The sequence below is a fragment of the Impatiens glandulifera genome, chromosome 1 (assembly GCF_907164915.1).
Source record: "Impatiens glandulifera chromosome 1, dImpGla2.1, whole genome shotgun sequence".
Lineage (NCBI taxonomy): Eukaryota > Viridiplantae > Streptophyta > Magnoliopsida > Ericales > Balsaminaceae > Impatiens > Impatiens glandulifera.
This window is the reverse complement of record NC_061862.1, coordinates 159,174,363-159,195,131: the sequence shown is the minus strand read 5'-3', so window position 1 is coordinate 159,195,131 and position 20,769 is coordinate 159,174,363. Positions and strand designations below refer to the sequence as shown.

Genomic DNA, 20,769 nt, shown 5'->3' with positions numbered 1-20,769 from the left:
TCTATGTTCGGGATAAAAAATCTCATGAACATTGTCATGTTTAGGACAAAATCTCTAGAACAAGGTAATGTTCGGAAATAAAAATCTCCCGAACATGGCCATTTTCTCGATATTTTTCTCTCTCCTGCATATGGCCACAAAAATCTCCTGAACATGGTGATGTTCGTGTTAAAAATCTCCCGTCCATTTTCCAAAATGGGCACAAAAATCTCTTGAACATGTCCACAAAATCTCCCAAACATTGTCGTTTTTTCAGAAAAAATTAAGCTTTTCCCTGTCTCCATTAACATAATTTGTAGTTGAAAATAGAGAGATTGTTTGTAGTTGAAAATAGAGAGATTGTCTATGAATGATGAATTCCAGCATCATGCATTGTTTTTTTACAATTAGAATCTCATATCGGATGATGATGAGAGTGAGAATTTTTTTTTAATATATATTATAAAAACTCTATCCACAATTAGAATTTCATATTAAAAGATGATAAGAGTGATAAAGTTTCTTAGTCTATAAAAGAAACTCTCCTCACATTGATTTGATACACTCAATATTTGTATTTTTTTTCTTATTAATTGATAGTCTTAGTGTTCAGATGTAATATTCGATCGAACTACATTATCAAATTCCTTAATAGTGTGTTATTTCTTTTTATTTCTTCTTTTATTTGTCAGTTTTCCACAATATTATGGGAAAAAATAGTTGTTGTAACTGACTTTCAAAAGTAGATAAATTGTCGAAATCATTTGAGTTGTCTCTAGGTTTTAGAAAAATCTAACAAGGATGTGAAGTAATCGAGAGGAAGAAAATGGCTGCAAGAATAAGGATTATAACTCCAAACTGAAATCATTGGAATGGAGATTATGTGGTTTGGCAGGTGGAGGATGGATGAAAAGCTCTCATGTTTGATTTAATAAAAACTTTGTCCATATGACTTATAAAAAATTCACATTTTAGACAATTTGTGTTGGGAAGTAAATGCATTATTACTCACAAGTGGATATTCAAAATAAACTAACTCTAAATTCAAAGGGATAAATTTCATTAATAGTGTTATTAATACTAAAATTACAAGTTTTTTTTCTTCTATTTCTGTTGGTGGAGACAGAGGACTCGGGTGAAGGAAAATGCACCAAATTGATTCGTATCAACATTTTTCTTTCTAATAACTAATTAGAAAAAAAATGTGATTAATAGTTAAATTAGTGAGCTTTAATTTATTTAGTTATAAATGTCACATAAATATAAATTAATATCGTTTTAAATTTCTAAAACAAAATCTCATTTTATATAATTTTAATAATGAGAAATATTAAATCATTCGTTAAATTAGTGATATATACCTTTTATTTATTTATAAATGCCACATAAAAAATAAATTAATAACATTTGAAACAATTAAAACAAAACCTCCTGCAAGTTTAAAGATAGGTATGTAATCTTAAAAAGTCTCAAATTAACGATTTGACCATTATTATTTTATATAGCTTTTCTTCTTCTTTGAAATAAGTTATATTGGATATAATTAATAATAGGATGGTGTGCGAATATGTATATACTTATTTAAAATTATAAAATTATTGTAGTAAAAATGAGGTTAAAATTTATGTCGATAAAAATTTAATTGTCGAATTGTCTGAAATTCGATAATTAAAACTCTCAATTCGCTGAAATTTGGTAGTTAAATTAATGATATTGATCGTATGTTAACGGCGTTGGAAATCATTATCATTTTGTATAACATTAATAATAATGAGTCTCAAATTTTAAGATTTAGAAGAATATTTTTCAATTATTGATCCATTTTATTTTACAAAGTTCAATGGTAACTAGATTTACTTCTATGATTTGAATACACATCAAATCTCGAGCCCACTATTAAATTCAAATAGGTTTGGGGTTTAATCTTATCATTTTTTTATCAAAAATTTGCTTGTGTAGACAGTGATTTTTTTTTTTTGTTTTTTTCCATGAATTAACATTGGATTGGAATGTTGCATATTTAGCTTTTGTTGCAACAAAATAAAATCGACATTTTGTATAATTTTAATAATGAGAAACTTCAAATCAGTCGTTAAATTAGTGATATCGACCTTTTATTTATTATAAATGTCATATAAATTATAAATTAATAACATTTGAAACCATTAAAACAAAACCTCGTATAATTATAATAATGAGAAACCTCACATTGTGAGGTTTAAAAGATAGGTATAAAATTTTAAGAAGCCTCAAATGGACAATTTGACCGTTATTATTTTATATTGCATTTTTTTCTTCTTCTTTGAAATAAGTTATCTTGGATATGATTAATAATAGGATGATGTGCAATTGAATAGGTATATATTGATTTAAAATTATAAAATGATTGTTGTAAAAATGTGGTTGAAATTTATGTCGAAAAAAATTTAATTGACAAATTGTCTAAAATTCAATAATTAATTCTTAATTCCCTGAAATTCAGTAATTAAATTAATAATATTTGTAAGTACTAAAAATTTACACTCCAATTTATGATATTAAAAAAATTATTTTTTTATTTATTTTTAATAAATAAAATTAAAATAATTAATTAAAATTAATTATTGTGATAACTAATCAAATTAATAAAGGGTTAAAGCCAAAATAAAAAACAAAATTATTAGGGATACATGTTTTACTTATATTATCTCAAAATAATTTTAGAAAAAATTAAGGAAAAAAAATAAATTATTTTGGATGAATTGTTCCATTCATTTCATCTAAAATAATTATTTATTTAATCCTAAAAAAAGTTTGGTAAAACATTTACCATATTTATTTTAATATTTTATGTATTTAAAAAAGATCAAAATTAAAACCAAAAGGGTGAAATAATAATCAATTTCAAATAAACACTTAAGGATTAATAAAAATATATATAAGTAATCTAGTACAGCCGAAACCCGAATGATCCGCAACAATATGAATTATAGCTATCAGATGAGCGCTCGATTTTCATCTAGCGCCCAGGAAGCAGACGTGTAGCCCGTCGTAGCCGAGGAGAAGCGCGCGTGCATCGCACCGGATGGACTAACGTCCGTTAGCCAGACCACGGCGACGGAAAGATAAAGATTAAAGGTCCATCTTTGATCTTCTCTTTTTGGAACTCCCTCCTTAGTCAAACATTTCGATAGGCTGATTTAAAGCCTGATCATTTCTCCTACAAGAATATGAATGATTTATCCCTATTCCAACTAACTTGAAAAAACAACCAAAACACCATTAATGACTTTTGGCTAATTCAGTCCACTTGGAGTCTCAAACGACCTTAGGCAGCTATAAATAGCTCCCTTGAGTTGATCCGAAGGCAAGAGATCGACTCTTCACCTTTCAATCGTCGATTTTCAGAAATCTGCCATTAAAGTTTTAAGTTTTTAAATTTTTAAAAACTTTGGATAAGGCCTAAAAGCTTGGATCTGAGCATCCCAATAGCTTCCCTAAGGTCTAAGGAGTGTTCTCCAATCTTTGGTAAAGATCTAATCACCCTCTAATTCATATTTATAATTTGAATTTTTTACATTTCAAATTGCATAAACTTGTATGATTGTTGTTTATGTTTTTTTATGGTTGAATCTTGATCCTAGGATCATTTAAATACTATCTGGATAGAATAGAACCGATAAATCGATCTTAATAACAAAAGCCCAAATTTGAATTTAAAAATCCAAAAATTGGGTTTGTTGTTATTAGATTAATTTTGTTGAATCACGGCCCAGAAAGCTTTCCAACATGATTGTAATGATGTTGAGCAACTATTTGAATCATGTTTGATCAATCCTAGTCATGTTTGATTAAAATCAAAATTTTCAAAATAATTGAAAATTTTGTGTTTTTGAATTGGTTCAAACAAGCAGGTAGTGTTCTTGTTTAGGGATCAATCAAGTATATGTAGTATAAGGAAGCTATTGGATATCTCCTTACACTTCAAAATAACTTTAAAATCAAAAACTCGATTTTTGATCATAAATTAGTTTGAACAAATTGATCATTATTTAGGTCGATTAATACATTGAGATGATGATCAACATGTTCATAGAAACTTTGTGAAACTACCCAAACCCTTGCATAAAAGAATCCAAGCAAAAAAATAAAAATTTAAAAACTTGCACCTTGATATTCTTAAGGACCGAGGCTTGTGAGCCAAGGATTGAGACCTAGAATTGAGAATTTCAATAGGACCGAGAGGTTTGACCGATGTTCTTGAGCTAGGACCGAGAGATTCAACTAAGAATTCTCATTTAGGACCGAGAGGTTCGACATAAGACCGAGATGTTTGAGTTTGGGATCGAGACTCCTGAATTTCAGGACCGAGAGATCTGACTTTAGGACCGAGAATCTCAAACCTGGGACCGAGACTCCCTAACCTTAGGACTGAGAGGTCTAACTTTAGGAATGAGAATCCCAAACTTGGGACTGAGAGCTACCAAACCTAGGACCAATGGACTTAGCCCAAAGTTAACCCAAGACTTAGCCCAGAGCTAGCCCTGGACCGATGTGTTTATACACCAAGACAAGTAATCTTAGCCAAGGACCGAGAGTCCTCAACAACCAGACCAAGGGTCTCTGAACCCCGATCGATAAAAACGAACCCGAGACTTAGGACTCTGGTCCTAAGACCTGTTTGTTCTACTTTTCAAAACCCAAAATTATTTTTGTAATTTTGGAACCCCAAACCATTTTCTAAAAATTCCGAAAAAATAGAAAATGATTTCAAAATATTTTTGAGATATTTCCCCAAAAATATTTTGACTACGGCATGTTTGGTGTTTATTTTTAAACCTTAACACCCTTAAAATGACTATTATTCTTCAGGTATAATCCTCCATAGTTGTCATCAGCAATAGGTACTAGCATTTTAAATATTATTGTTTCAATATTTTAAATAACACTAAAACCTTGAAACATGACTAGGATCGGAAGAATAATTGGTTAAAACTCAAATGTTATAAAACCATTTTCAAAAGACAATTTTATAAATAGAGACGGTTTTTTAAACGGGTATGGAAGATGAAGCGCAAAACCTTTCCCGAGTATCACTAAACTACGAACTAAAATAAAACTATAGTCAATACGTTTGTATACGTATGCCAACTTTTATTGATTTTTAAAAATCAATTGACAACTTTGTTTTCAAATAAATAATCTTTTAAATTAATTATGTTTACTAATTTAAACTATAGGATTTTAAAAAATCAATTCAAAAGTTGTAAAGAATCAATGAAATATTTTAAAAATAATATTTTATTTATAAAAAATTCCTGACACGCAAACTAGGGGTGGCCAAAAAATCTGATCCGAAAGATCCGATCCGTTGATTCGGCCAATCCGATCCGAAAAAATCCGTATCCGATGGATCGAATTCGGATATCGATCCGATCCGATATTTTTACCGGATTTCCGGATCAGATACGGATCGGGCAAAAAAAAATCGGATACCCGAAACCGATCCGATGATATTTAAAATTTATTAAATAAATAAATTTAAAAACAAAATATTATAAAATAATTAAATCTCTCTCTCTACCTTTCTTTTTTTTTCTTTTTTCTTTTTCCTCTGTCTGTTCACAAATTACAAACCCTTTCAAACGGGTTTCTTAATTCTTACCTTTCTGATTCAGATCTGTTTCTTCTTCTTCACATTCTCCTTTCTTCTTCTTTCATCTTCTTCACATCTTCTTTTCTTCTTCTTCACATTTTTCTTTCTCCAGTCATTAGAAGCTGCCGGTGTTATTCTTCTTCACATTTTCCAGTCATTAGAAGCTGCTGGAGTTATCTGTCTGTTTCTCAAATCCTCATTACAAATTGCTGGAGCTGGAGCTGCTGCGGTAACTTGTAAGTAATGTTTTCCATTTCTGCTGTAACTTGCAAATTTATTTTCCATTTCTGCTTCTTCCATTTCCAGATCTGTTTTTCAGTTCCTACTTCATAGTGTTTAAGTATTTGTTTTCCAGTATCTATTTAAGTATATGTTTTCCAATTCTTAGTGTTTAAGTATATGTTTTCTATTTCTGTTGCTGTAATTTGCAGATCTTACTAATATTCAAATCTACAAACATGAGTGAAAAATCTATGTCTGAGAGAAATGAAATACCTATTTCTACAAGTCAAAAATCACTAAAGCATCCTACGTCTAGTGATATTTCTTCTTCTAGTTCTATCTGTGATAATAAGAGAAAAAGTTCTATTTGGTGGTCTTACCAATTTTGAAGGTTTTTTATGATGCTACTTTGATGTTATTCGGTTCTCGTTATGTCACTTGTAATAGTTGTGCACAAAGTGTGTTTGCCATTGGTTTAGAGATCTCTAATTTGTGCAAAAATGATGATGAAGGATGTAGAAAAATGGCACAACAAATGAAAGTGAAGTATGATAAGTATTGGGGCGACATTCTTAACATCAATTATTTGATATTTATCTCTATGTTACTTGATCCAAGGCATAAGATGCATCTAGTTGATTGGGTTGTGCGTAATTGCTTTGATGATACCAAAAGCACAATCTTGAATTTGAATGTGAAGCTTCTTATTGATGAAATGTTCAAGCTCTACACTTCTTCAATGCCTCAAGAAGATAAGCAAACAGGTTCCTCTTCAAATAGTCCATTGAAAAATAGGAATGAGAATCGTCAAGGGGAAGTTATGGATTTTGCAAAGTTGTTGACTTCAAGGTTTCAAATGGATGTTGGTTTTGATCATGCTCAAAGGAACAAATATGAGTTGGATAAGTATCTAGAAGAGCCACTTGAGAATGATTATGAGAATTTTAATATTTTGTCTTGGTGGAAGGATAATCAAAGGAGATTTCCTATTCTTGCAAAGATGGCCCGTGATGTACTTGCTATACCTGTGACAACTGTTGCTTCTGAGTCGGCTTTCAGTACCGAGGGTGCGTCCTTGACTCATTTCGTACTTCTTTAACCCCGAGAATAGTTGAGGCTCTTATTTGTACCCAAGATTGGGAACGAACAACTAAGGCTGTGATAATTGAAGAAAGTTTAGCATCATTGGAGCAACTTGAAGAAGGTTTAATCTTTTAATTGTTTTATTTAATTTTAATTGATTAATATGTTTTTAAATTTACTAATAATGATATTTATAAATTGTTCATTGTTGATTTTCGTAGGAATGAAAGATTTAACTACAGAGCAACCAAGCTTTATAATTGATGATGAGAGTTATGACTTAAGTCTATCATACCAGAACTAGAAAAATGTCAAGGTACATCATCTTGTAATGTTTGATTGAATAAATCATTGTGGTAAAATATGTGAAGCTATTGTGCTGTTTTTTTTATAGAATAAGCTCATAAATTTTGGGACTCATTGAAGAAGAAGCCACTAAAGTTGATGGAACTTCCTACAAGGTTGCAGCCTACAAGTATTATAAAATGTTGAGTCACTTGGGTGGACTAATGTCTTTTTGTTTAAAAAAATATTGATTTCATCTTGGTATTTGAATTATGTTTTTGATATGTATTGTACTTATGAGTTGAATTTTAAGATTTTTAATGAACAATTTCAATTTTCTAGCATATGAAAAAAAATCGGATCAGCGGGTATCCGGCTGGCTGATCCGATCCGATCCGGGATTTTCGGATCGGATAGTGGTCGGATATCGGATCGGATACGGATCGCAATTTTTGAAAAAAATAAAAGCGGATATCCGATCCGAAATACCGGATCGTATCCGATCCGTAGGTTTGGCCACCCCTAACGCAAACTGATGTTAAAATTCTCAAACATCGAACTTTTCTGTAAAATCAACGCAAAAGGGTTTTTCTTGGGATTACAACATTTATAAATGACACATAGATAATATGTTATTGGTGTTTGAAGTCGTTTTCATTTTGTATAACATTAATAATAATGAGTCCCAAATTGTAAGATTTAAAAGAATTTTTTTAATTATTCGTCTATTTCATTTTACCAAGTTCAATGTTCAATGTTAACTAGATTAGCTCATATAATTCGAATACACATCAATTCTCGAACCCACTTTTACATTTAAATAAGTTTGGGGTTAATCAAATCATTTTTTTATTAAAAATTTGTTTTTGTGTATGGGGATTTATTTTTTTATTTTTCCATGAATTAACCTTTGATGGATGTTGCATATTCAGCTTCGGTTAGCGGCTACAGCTGATATTTTATAAGAAATCGGAGGTAGATGCAACGATTTTTTCTAGGCATGAAAGGGAGACACTACGAGAAAGTTTTGGGAGTTACGTAGGAAGCTTCGAGTCATATTGATCATGTGTTGAGAACGAGAATTAAACTATATGAGATCAATTATCCCGTTGTTAAGTGGTGGAGCGGTTGGCTGTTAACCAATCGATTGGTCGTATGTTCAAACTTTTTCGCTAGTCCATAAGGATCGGATCCCTCACACTATTCCTTGATCTGGAATAGTCTTGAAAGAAAGATACCAACATTTTCAAGAAAATCTTATGAAAACTGAGTATTTTCACATTGAAGACATAAAAAAATCTATTGTTCTAGCATATTTATGCAGATTGAAACTTATTGGGATAGAGGTAGGCAAAATAAAAACTTTCTTTATTTATAAATATTGCTTGCGAAGAAAAAATTATTCAAACTAAAGATATTAAGCATAATGAATTTTTTTATTTTGTTTTCTGGAATAACTTTGGTTGATTAAAAACATGCTTCTTTTTCTTTGGAACTTCAAAATTTCAATTGACTCTAATAACTAGACTGAATTTGAGGATTCAGCCTAAAAGAAATTAAATCTAGAGGCAAATGATAATGAATTAAAATTTATAATGATAAAATATTAATTAAATAAAGTAAACCTGTGGGAGCCAGAGAGTCAATTGGTGGTTGGATTGAATTCAAATTCAATGAACCGGCGTGCCTAAGCCGACGCGGCTTTTAGCCGCAATAATTGAAATTTGGGTTTGTATATATATATGCTTGGAACTTGGGCCTTGTTTGATTAATAAAAACAATATATATATATTATTTATTTTTCAAATTAGAGACAAATATATCAAATATTATTAATCTATTTTTTTTAATTTCAATCAAACCCAGAACCAGAACATAATTAAATTCCAATGTAAGACATTGTGATTGATTAATAATAAGTATTGTAAATATTTTAATAGGTAAAAAAAAGAAATTATTTTTCAATAAATAGGAAATTTAAGTAAGAAACTAGGGCTGGCCAACTAACATAATAACGAGCCGACTTATGTCATTATCTCTGCGTGTTGAATATATGAATGAATAATGACACGTTAAGCCACTCATAGGCTGACAGATTCATTGGGACTCATTACAAAATATTAATATTATATTTAATATATTTGAATTTGTTCTAGACTTATTTATTTTATATTCGTTCACTCTAAGGTATACTTTTCTTTTGAGTTTTAAAAAAAATTATTCAAAATTAATTTTTCAATCAATCAATTCTCAAAAATCACATCACTCATTTTATTAACTAAAATACCTTCTATTTTAAATTATTATTTTTTATTTTATTCATATATATCAATATCTTTTAAATCTTTTTATAAAAAATAATCATCACCTCTTCAAAATCATCACCAATCATTATTTTTTTCCCTTTCTAGGTTTTTTCAAAAACCTCAATCCGAACAAGGCCTAAAAACTTAAATTTTCATTAAAAAAATCTTAAATTTAAACATGATTATGATGGTGTCTCATTTTTTTTATTATTCATTTTAAAAAAAGATAGAGTATATAAAAAATGATAAAAATAATTGAGACACACAAAAAAAAATTATAAAATAAAAAAAAAATAATACAAAAAGTTACCCAGCATATTATCGAGTTCATAGATTCTTAAGAAGAAAGAAAAACTAACTAACTTACCTCACCGCCTTTTCAAAACAAATATCAGAAAATATAATAATATATATATATATATATATATTATTATTATTATTATGAATGATACACAACGGATTATTACGATCATTTAAGTTTAGTAATTTCTCTCCAACTAGATAGATAATCAGATGATATTCAAATATGTATTTTTTTGTCATCTCAGTCGTTTCATTAATCTAAACTTCATAGTTATTACCTAAAAACCCGGACATCATCCAGTGAATATCATTCACACTTAAAACAAAAACTTAATATACTAGCAGGGCCGGCTTTAGGGTAAGCCCGGCAAGCCCTCGGGCTAGGGCAGCCCATTTGTTAAAAATATTAAAATATTTAGTTATATTTATTATAATTATAAACATAAATGGTTATAGCTTGATAGTTCAAGATATACCTTTAAAGTTTTAACGAGGTTATGGGTTCAAATCTCACTAAAAATGATTTTTTTATCAATTTTTAAAACTAGACTTAGAACAACAAAATGTATATCGAACTTTTTCTACCGAGGCTAGGGCAGTCCAAACCTCGGGGCCGGCTCTGTATACTAGTCACCCTTAAAATTGCAAAAGTAAGTGAATTATTAGTTCAACATTTTTTTGAATACGACAACAACTAATGCAATGTTTTTTTATATTGTTACAAGAATTCTACGTCATTTTTGATAATGCAAAAATAAATGAATTGTTGATTTTATTTCTTCCTAACTAAAGTACGTGGAAATAAAATTATGCTAGCATATTAATATAAATAAAAAGAGGCGCCCGCATCTTTCTTTTGCATTTTTTTCACTTTATTATATTTAACTTTATTCTTTCTCTCATATAATGATGATGCAAACAAATCTATAATTTGTGCACGTGTGTGGACAATACTATAAAGAGAAGCTTATAAATATTAGTTAATTACGCCGTGTCTTTATTTCTATTTTTTTCTACCAAAACTTATATTTATTAATTATAATTAGTATTTTATACTTAGAAATATAGACACATGACCCTTTTTTATTATTATTATTATTATTATTATATTACAGAAATTAATGGGTGAATAATAGGCATGGCCGGTCCAAGTTTTGGACTACTCAATCCGATAGAAAAAAATGTCAAGATATTTTTTATTGTCTTACATCTAGTTTAAAATGTTACTAAAAAAATGATTTTTTAAATAGATTTGAATTCATAACTAAATATTTTTTTTTTAATTTTATCTTCAACTATTAAACTATAATTTTTAATTTTTAAAAATACAATAAATTTGACTAAACATCTTAATATTTAAAATAAATTTGTTATTTTAGAAACTGGCACTAACCCGAAAGCTTACCGGGTTCACCCTGATTATAAAAAAAAAAAAAAAAAACTTAGTTATATAGAATATAAATAATAACTATATCACTCAAAACTTATTTATATATTTAGCCTAGCTATTAACACAATATATGAATTAATTTTATAAAATAAAAAAACAAAACAATTATACTAATAAGATAATCATGAAAAGTTCTAAGTTCAGTGTTTCTATGAGATTTGATATGATGCATGCAGGCTGACTCGGTAAGACGTGGCCGCTTTTGGACACCCTCACACAGGAATTCAAAATAAAAAATAAAAAATAAATAATAATATCAATAAGATTTAATTCTATATTAAAAATAATCCCATAATATGTCATATATTTGATTCTTACTCAAAACGGATGATCCTAATTAGATGAATTAAAATAAAATTAATACCAATCAAATTTAATCTTAATCGATTTCATTCATATTTATTAATTATAAAGACAATAAAGAGAATACATATCTCTAACAAGTACAAGTCAACGGTTATCTTAAAGAACAAAATTGTTGTTGTTTTAGATACATATATACATCGAAGGTTTAATTTGTCCCGTTCCCGTCAACGGTAAGAGAGGTAGCCGAAATCCATGACCCACAATCTTTCTCCATTTTCATACTTGATTAAATATTACTTTATTTATTTATATATATATATATACATACTCATCATGATCTTTGTGAGCAACTCATTTGAGTCATTTCTTTAGGAATTAACTTGTTCTAAAACAAGCTTACGTGGGATATATATTTGACCTAATTCTATATACATAGAAAGTGTCATTCAAGCTGGGAATATTAATTATTCTAGATCCATTAATGGGAGTTTTCTTCTCTTATAAAGGTACACACATCACATTCACATGCATATACATATATATTATTAATTCATGAGCCTTTTATTTTAAATGCATCATTACCTGAATTTTTTGCTTTCTTATAATGTCCAAAAAAAAAACAATCTTTTCCATCTAGATTTCTAAATCAATGACCGTTTTTTTTCCAACTAAATTGTCCCACCAAGAAGAAAAAGAACATTTTGTCTAATTAGTAAAAACCCGCAAATTAACAATCAATTCATGATTATTTTTTGTATTTGTGTATATATTGATCGCCCTAGCTAGTTTAGTTATGCTAACTATATGTGAAATAATTAATGGAAACTCGTTTTCCCTATAATCCAATAATTTATGTTTTCACCGAACCTAAGGCACCTCTCTATATATAATATAACTAGCTAGCTGTTTTATATTCAACATTTTTAGATGTTATAGTGATAAATGAACAACATTTACTTTCTATATGTTAATTAATAATTAGGAGTTAATTAGTACTAATTGATAGATTAGGCAACCTACAACCAATCTAACTAATTGGGTAATTGTTTGAAAGAACAAGACTTCAACTATCCTTGGTTGGAATCTAGAGTGAGAAATTGTAAATATTATAAAATCCATGCAAGATCACTACTAAAACACTCTATTGTTCATGAATCATTTTAAAATAAAAATTTATATATAATAAAATTAATGCAGAATCGCTAATTCAATTTCATATATTATTTCTTTTTTCTAATACTCTACCGTCATGAATCCCATTTCTATCCAAAGTGATTTTAAATGAAATCGAAACTCCAATTAGTAAACAAGATAATATATTGATAACAACATAAGTTTGGGCTTGTGTTGCTGACATAAAAACATCTCTTTCTATGTTTTCGGATACAACCCGGAAAGGCTTGCCGGTTCTTTGTACATAAACAACTACGTACATACATATAAGTTCTCCCTTCAAAATAATTTCTTCTCGTCATGTTAATTTACCTCACTTCAAAAGATTCAATTATATAATTAGATAGAAAATTCTTTTAATTCTTAGTCAATCAATCTAACACACAACAAACACAAGATTTTTCTTGCAAAAATTACAATACTTCATAAAATTTAGGATGATTGAGAAAACAAACAAAAAGTTAACGCGGGTGATTACAAAAAAAAAAGGATTGAAATGTAACTTGAACATTATATCATACTTTGTCTTAAAAGAAAAATCAAACTTGTTTGAAGAATTCGTGAGCAACACAATTTAGGAGTACTTTCAAAACTCTCTTCTTCCATTGAACTCGTTTTCACGGGTTCCCATCAAAAGTACCATCACCCCATTGGTGAGAAGGGTTATAACTAGAAGAAGAGTTTCCAAATCGCGACAAATATCTCATAGTCTCTTCATCTCGCACTTCTTCTTGTTGCTGTCGAGATGTTGAGGATGAAGCTGAAGATGAAGAAGTAGATAAGGGTTGGGTAGCTAGTGGCATGCTTCCCCCATGATAAAAGCTTGAATTGTTAGTAAAAGAATTCCCATTATAGTTAAGAGCATCATAAGGGTTATTACCAAGAAGTTGTGCATAATGAAGAAGATTTGGATAACTCGGTTCTTGATGAATAACCCTAGGTGGAGGAGGACGAGGAGAAGGTGCCGGTGGATGTTGAGTACTACGAGGCATGTTAACGCGCAAATCTTGACGCGTAGTGATGTAATTACCAAACTCAGTCCTTCCCTGAACTCTTTCAGGGAAGTTGAGTTTGGCCTTGTTTCCTTTGAACCGAAGCGCAGCTTCATCATATGCAAGTGCAGCATCTTCGGCTGTCTCGAATGTACCGAGCCAAACCCTAGCAGCTTTCTTCGGGTCACGAATTTCAGCTGCCCATTTCCCCCATGGTCTTTGCCTCACTCCTCTATAGTGTCTTTTCTTTGGCTGGCTCTCTTTTTTCACATTCATATACATATATTGACATAATCAAGATATTGCTAAATTTAGAAATAAAGTAAATTAACAACCCTAGCTAGCTATATGTATATACCTTGATGATGTTGAGATTGATTTTGGTGATCAGGTGTGATGGATTGAGAGAAAGCAAGATTAGGGTTTCCATAAATGGGATGACTAGTGCCTATAACTTGAGAAAGAGCTGATACCATGGCTGTCATGTCTTGCTGGGATCTAGCTGAATACATAGGGAAGATGGTTTGATCATCTTCTTCATCTTGATCTTGATCTTCTGCTTCCCTCTTCTCCGATGATTCATGATCGGATGAGAAGGGATACCTCGGATCCACTTTTGATGAACTGCTTGAAAACAAATTGATGTATATAATGAAGAAATATTTGATCAGATTGATCACAAGACTGATGATCTTGATTGGCTTTGACGGTCAAGACTCATGAATTAAGACCAGGAGGAAGTTGGACTGTAACTAGAAGAAGAAGTAGAGGAAGAGAGGGAATTATGACAATGGATGGGATAGTGACTTCGGATGGAGATTAAATAGGCAACCTATATTATGTTTTGTGGGTTTATTTATTTAGAAATACTTCACTTTAAATTAAAGTTTCTTTTTCTTTTCAAAAAGTGAAACTCTTTAAATAATTTTTTTAAATTTATATTTATTATTATGAGTTTTCTTTGAGTTGTATTTCGCATAAAAAAAAAAATTAAATGGTACATGCAAAATGATATAAATGAGAGTCGTTTAATTTTAACGAAAAAAAACATTACAAAAATGAAAAGAAAAAACATTAAAAAAAAGTACAACGCAATAATTCACCAATAATAAAAAAAAGAACAAATTTTAACGAAGATCTTCAAAAGGTCATTAAAAGATTAAGATCAATGAGTTCTTCAACTCTCAACTGGTTTACTTAATGAAACACTTTTTATTGTTATAATAGTAGAATTATAAATTAAACGCATCGATCGGTCGATAACGATTACTAAATGTTTTACCGTTCCTTTCAAGCCAAATAGTCATTTGTTAGGTTTATACAAAATCTCAAATCTCAATATAGTTAGAATTAATATTATTACATATGAAATGTAAAATATAAATGATATGAAACTAAAATTGGATCGTTGAAAGAGTATATGAACACTAACTAAGTGAGTGCATCTATTCCTTTCTTTAAGTGTGAGACAATTGGTGTGAAAAGAATATATTTGAAATATCCCTTTACTACAAATATTAAATTAAAGAAAAATGAAAAAACAATATGAATATTTCACATTAAAGATCTATAGTTAATTAATGCATGTTCTAAATTGTTCTATAATAAAATGGCATTTAAGTTATTCAATTTATATTACATATAAACTTAATATGTACTACGAACTCTCCAATTATTTGGACAAAAATAAATATTGCAATAATGGATATAGTCAGAACTTTTAAGGGTTTCGACTACTGTTTATTTTTTTCATCAATAAATTTATTCCAATGTTTTATTAAGAAAATGTGGTCAATTTTTATTTTTTATTTGTGCAAGGGATGTGTTTCTAGAATGTTTCTTTTGAGGACTAGATAATTCAATGTGTTGGATGCTTCAAATAATGACAATTGTTCATTTAAAAATGTTTTTCTCTCCTAGGTCATTGATGCTTATTGTGCAAATGCACCAAAGAAATATTCCATTCACTTCACCTTTTCTTCTCCTTTTTTTTTTAAATAAAAGTTAATTTTATTAAAGGCACCATTTATCGGAAATGATAACAAGATGAACAAATTATCGACAATAAAAAAGTTTGAAAGAACGCGAGCAAGCACATCCAGAAAAAAATCCATATATCGAAATATCAACTATATAAGGAGATGAATATTGAACCTACCTTATCTAGGAAAATGTCATATACATTTTAATGTTTAATTTTGTTTGTATTTTTAATTAATGTTATGATTTATAAGTATATAATATGTAAACAATTTAGTTGTCAGATTAGATAATTCAATTTTATTTACAAAGTCAAAAGTAAACTGTTGAAAAAAATGGAAGGACATTATTATTATTATTATCATATTTTACAGAAGCCAATGTAGAAAAAAAAAGAAAAGCATGCCATGCGCGAATTTTTCCTTTTATATCATATAATAATATTTATTTTTAACTTATAATTTATTTATATTTTAATAATTACAATAAAAATTAAAAATATCTAACATTTTATACAGTTTAATTAACATTTCTAATTTGTTATGTATTTTTTTAAGGGTTTACTTGTTCAGGCCCAATTAGCCCATTCTATAGTTTCGGATTATTTGAAAAATAATTATAAATGTACTTAAAATAAAGAAAATGAGTATTTTAGTGATAACAGACAGTTTGGCAGAAAGAAGAAATATGACAGATCACATTGGGCCTTTTTCATATAAAAAGTAAATAAAGTGATAAAAAAATCTTAAAATAATTTATTTGACTAAAAACTCAATTAAGTATAAAATGCAAACACAAATTAAAATTTTCAAAATATGCTCATTATATTTGTTAAAATATATACATTTTTTTTCTTGAAAATGAATGTTAATGATTTATGATCCTTTGCTCTATTCTAAAAGGGTCTTCATCATATATATATATATATATATATATATATATATATATATATATATATATATATATATATATATATATATATATATATATATATATATATATATATATATATACAAATGTGTTAATCATATAATAAAAACTATGATTTATAGAATTATTTAAAAGAAGCAAAATTGAATCTTTATTTTTCAAACTTGGAAAACCATTATATATGTGTGTCACACTGTCCCACATTAGGCATGTTCAATTCAGAACTTTGACAATATTTTCTTACTCAAATGTTGACTTATCCCACTATTCTATCATCACTGTTTCTTTTTCACCTACACTATTTCAAATTCAATGAGACTATATATAATTATTTTATTTTATTTTAAAAAATGTTTTAATTTACAATTTTTTTTCATAAAAAGATAAATGTGTAAGTGTGTTAGCTTTAATAAATCAAATATATATGTTTATCATATTTAATGGAACATTATCTCATAATGTATCTTTTATGTTTAATCCAAATGGACCATTTTCAAAAAATCAGATTTATGGGACCCTTATTCATCAACATCATGCGACTAGATCAACTTCATCACGGCCAGGGCGAACAACATCAACCCTCATCATGCTTCGGTATTCCTCAGGAATAGGAGCACCATTTTGAACGCAAAGCTCAACCGCAGCCGGGGCCTTTCCATAGAACCTCTTTAGGTTGTTATCCAAAGGACGAACATCACGATGATTAACCACGTGCCACACGTAGTTGGGAACCACCAAATCGTCCATAGTCGCCTCTTGCCACGCGTGCAATCCATCGCGTGATTGATGCTTAGACGATTTGCACATCCTCACCTTATGTCCTTTTGGCCCAACCTGAACTTCTGGACAGTAACCACAAGTATGAACTTTGTACTTTTCCATCAACTTTTTCGTACCTAATAACATCTCGTTCCACGACGCCAATGTTGAAACACTTATAACCTCTTGATCGTCTTCTTCTTCATTCGAATCTATTGTACCAATTAAAGATTCGACCTTTTCAAAACTGTTATCCTCCTCGTTGTTCGTCTCAGGTTCGAAATCTACTATCCTTCCTTCAATATTGTAGACAGGTTTTGTTCTCCTCTTTGTTGGGTATTTTTCAATGTTTAGTCCGGCCTGTATGCAGAGCTCTAAGATGGCTGGTATTCTTTTTGTCGCGCGCCTTTCATCGTGGATGACTCGAGGTTTTAGTACACGGTCGTGGAGATGGAAGCATTTGGGGAAGTAAATTACATCACTAGCTCTCCCTTTTCTCCATTCGTGTTTAGAGCTTCGAAAACCGCTGTTTGGCCCTGTGCAGGTTCGGATCTCATGCCCAGTTTTGCCAATATGAACTTCAAAACAGTGCCTATAAAGATATGCAAATTGAGATTAGAATACAGGGTGCCCTGTATCTAGGTTTGAATCCAAATCAAGACGAGAAACAGGCAACAAATTTCTATGGAAACACATTTTTTCAGTCAAATATCTCATCTTGATCAATACCCAGATGCAAAAACAGTAATTCTAGAGTCTCATCACATAAATTAATCATAAATAGGTTATCTATCAATGCCAAATTATGAGTTCTTGACCCTGTAACCAAGAACTGGTCTTGACCAAGAGCAGAATCAAAAGAAACGACATTCATTGCTAAATTCAAACAAAAACAGATCAATCAATGAAAAGGGCTTGAATACCTGCAACGTAAGACGGGAACGAAATGGAGGAGCTTAGAAATCCCCAACAAAAGCGATTCTTTGGCTCGGAAAACTCGATGAGCTACTTCAATGAGTTCAGGAACGAGTAACCCGTTATCGGGAGATTCCTCAAGCCTTCGACATGGATTCGCCTTTCGAGCTTCTCTTTCTTGTTTCGCTCTTTGAACAAGAACTTTCATGGGGGTTTGATACGGTTTTCTCTGGGATTTCTTTCTAAGAGGCCTTGGAACATCTGTATACAGAGGATCTCCATCATCAACTTCAACTCCGCCGCCTGAAATTAGGGTTCTTATCGAGATTCTATCTGAAATTGATTTCTTCACTGAATAGATTTCCGATAGGATCCTTCGATGCATTGCCTCTTTGTCTCAAATGGGGCGATTCGTTTGCCGTGAATTTGATGAGGCGGCTGTACCTGGAACCTCCCTTTTGTTCTTCATTATTCTTTTGTTTTATGTTTGTTGTGTTTATTGTGATTATTATTTATTTTTAAATTAATTTATTTAAAACTATATATAAGAAAATAATAAATAAAAAAACTGATTTTTATTACTTTTATATATATATTTCCTCTATTTATTTCTCATTTTTTTTAATTGAAATATAAGAAATATGTTTTTTTTTTAAATTTAAATTTATCCTAACATTTCATTTTTTTTAAACTAAATTCTTCTTGTTAAAAAAAATTGTACATTGTTTAATTTTGGTCAATTTTTTTTTATGATTAGCGCTGAGGTGACTACATTTCGTCTTAAATTTTTACTATTTCGCGTTGGCGATCTATTCAATTAACGGTTTCATTCTCCTTCTTTACTCTATTTTGAAATCAAGAATTAATTTTAATTGAATAATGAACACTCTCCAAATGCAATTTTGAATCTCTTAATCTTAGTTTCAGTGATCAAAGCACTTGTCACTAGATCAGATTCCATCCCAAATGAAATGAATCCAAAGAAAAATTCAGTGTCCAAAGTTGATGCAGGAGATCAGGGAGAAGAAGGAAATGAAAATAACATTTTGAGTTCAATCAGTTATTCTAACCACACTAGCATTTAAAAGATGGTATTTTCTGAAATTTATCATACATATGGAAACCTCATAAAGGAAATGACTTTCGATGGGATGCAATTCAATTAGTGAAAGATAAAGATGGTGAATTGGGTTTGAAACATTTTAGGGTTCTAAAGAAACTTGGATTTGGTGATATTTATCAAGTTTATTTGGCTGAGTTGAAGGGTATGATGATGAGAAGTTGGTTTTTGATAGGAAAGTGATGAACAAAGAAATGTTGGCTGGGAGGAAGAAGATTCATAGAGTTGAGACAGAGAGAGAATTTTGGGTCTTTAAGACCGCCATTTTATTCTTATTTTTAGCATTTTGAAACGGAGAAAGATACCCTGTTATACTACCACGTTAATGTTTGTCACTGAGACCCCGGAGGTAGGCACATATATTAATTAGGTGTTTTTTAAACACGAAATAAAATGTCTATTATTTCATAAAGCACAAGATACTCAAATGTCTTTATCTAAAAAATAAAATATTAATCTCACAAATTTATCATTTATTATTTTTATTTATTTTTATTTATTCTTTTAATATAGAAAACATGTATTACCTCATATTCATGCATATACTTCAATTTAAAGCGTTTAAATAAACAAAATTATTATTATTATTGATTACTCGTAAAATGGAGATAGGATACACTCATGTAAGATCTCTTAAAAATATGAATAGAATCGTCAAAAACTCCAATAACAAGAAAAAGAACTGAACTAATATAAATGATTTAAGAAAAATAAAAAAGTTACAATAAGTGATAGGGCCGATAAATGGGGCAAAGTTTCATATACAAATATCACTTTAACCCTTAAACTATCTTATATTATTTAAAAATATCGTTTAACTTATTAAAATGAAATAATTGAATTTAAAATAAAATTATAACTATTTATAAAATAGATAAATTTCATTAGTATTATTAAAATATAAAATTTTATAATAATACTTATCTCAATATCCCTCAAGATGAACCTCTTACTAAGGAGTCCTCAAAATCTTGAATTGTGGGAAATCAAGTGCTTTTTTTTTTTAATATTAATCACCTGCTTTTTCGTATTTGCATGTTGTGGATTTATAAAACTAAATATATATTGATTTCAAAATAACAAATAATTAATATTTAAATGTTTTGTTCTTTTATAAAAAATATGATTTTCTGAAATATGTTATAGGTAAGATGGAATTACCAAGATAAATAAAAAAAACATGGAATAGATCTTCTAGTTTCAATACAAGAATCTCAACCTGAATTTGAATATGTTTCAAAATATATTTTGTTTTGAAAAGAATAAAAAATTCTAATAAAACAGTTTCTTTTAGATTTCTTAGAAAGTAAATAGCATCATTTCAATGACAT

At 29.4% G+C, this 20,769-nt stretch overlaps 2 protein-coding genes and 1 long non-coding RNA gene across 4 annotated transcripts; 1 reads left to right on the top strand and 2 right to left on the bottom strand.

Moving 5' to 3' along the window:
- The first annotated feature begins 11,937 nt into the window (after positions 1–11,937).
- Positions 11,938–14,631, top strand: LOC124918650. The gene is made up of 2 exons (XR_007097497.1): positions 11,938–12,075; positions 14,126–14,631. It is a non-coding gene; the product is annotated as an uncharacterized LOC124918650 (long non-coding RNA).
- On the bottom strand, positions 13,245–14,246 carry LOC124918649 (ethylene-responsive transcription factor ERF114-like). 2 transcript variants are annotated; one of them, XM_047458695.1, is made up of 3 exons: positions 14,093–14,246; positions 13,623–13,994; positions 13,407–13,546 (listed from the first exon to the last, which is right to left on the bottom strand). In XM_047458695.1, the coding sequence occupies exons 1-3, from the start codon at positions 14,244–14,246 to the stop codon at positions 13,536–13,538; spliced, it is 537 nt and encodes a 178-aa protein (XP_047314651.1). In that variant the 3' UTR covers positions 13,407–13,535. The 2 variants fall into 2 exon arrangements, with proteins under 2 accessions (XP_047314650.1, XP_047314651.1); XM_047458694.1 differs by having other exon boundaries at positions 13,245–13,994.
- Positions 14,632–17,134: 2,503 nt separating the features above from the next.
- LOC124918648 (APO protein 3, mitochondrial) lies at positions 17,135–18,780 on the bottom strand. Its single transcript, XM_047458693.1, has 2 exons — positions 18,327–18,780; positions 17,135–17,995 (listed from the first exon to the last, which is right to left on the bottom strand). Exons 1-2 carry the CDS (start codon positions 18,701–18,703, stop codon positions 17,176–17,178), a joined length of 1,197 nt encoding a protein of 398 aa, XP_047314649.1. The 5' UTR covers positions 18,704–18,780; the 3' UTR covers positions 17,135–17,175.
- Between the last annotated feature and the right edge of the window lie 1,989 nt (positions 18,781–20,769).

Excerpts from the sequence above, each read along its gene's own strand:
- LOC124918649 (XM_047458694.1), bottom strand. The coding sequence starts at position 14,246 with ATGTATTCAGCTAGATCCCAGCAAGACATGACAGCCATGGTATCAGCT. Across the intron at positions 13,995-14,092 it reads TCAATCTCAACATCATCAAG|AGAGCCAGCCAAAGAAAAGA; the intron begins GTATATACATAT and ends ATGTGAAAAAAG.
- LOC124918648 (XM_047458693.1), bottom strand. The coding sequence starts at position 18,703 with ATGCATCGAAGGATCCTATCGGAAATCTATTCAGTGAAGAAATCAATT. Across the intron at positions 17,996-18,326 it reads GTTCCCGTCTTACGTTGCAG|GCACTGTTTTGAAGTTCATA; the intron begins GTATTCAAGCCC and ends ATATCTTTATAG.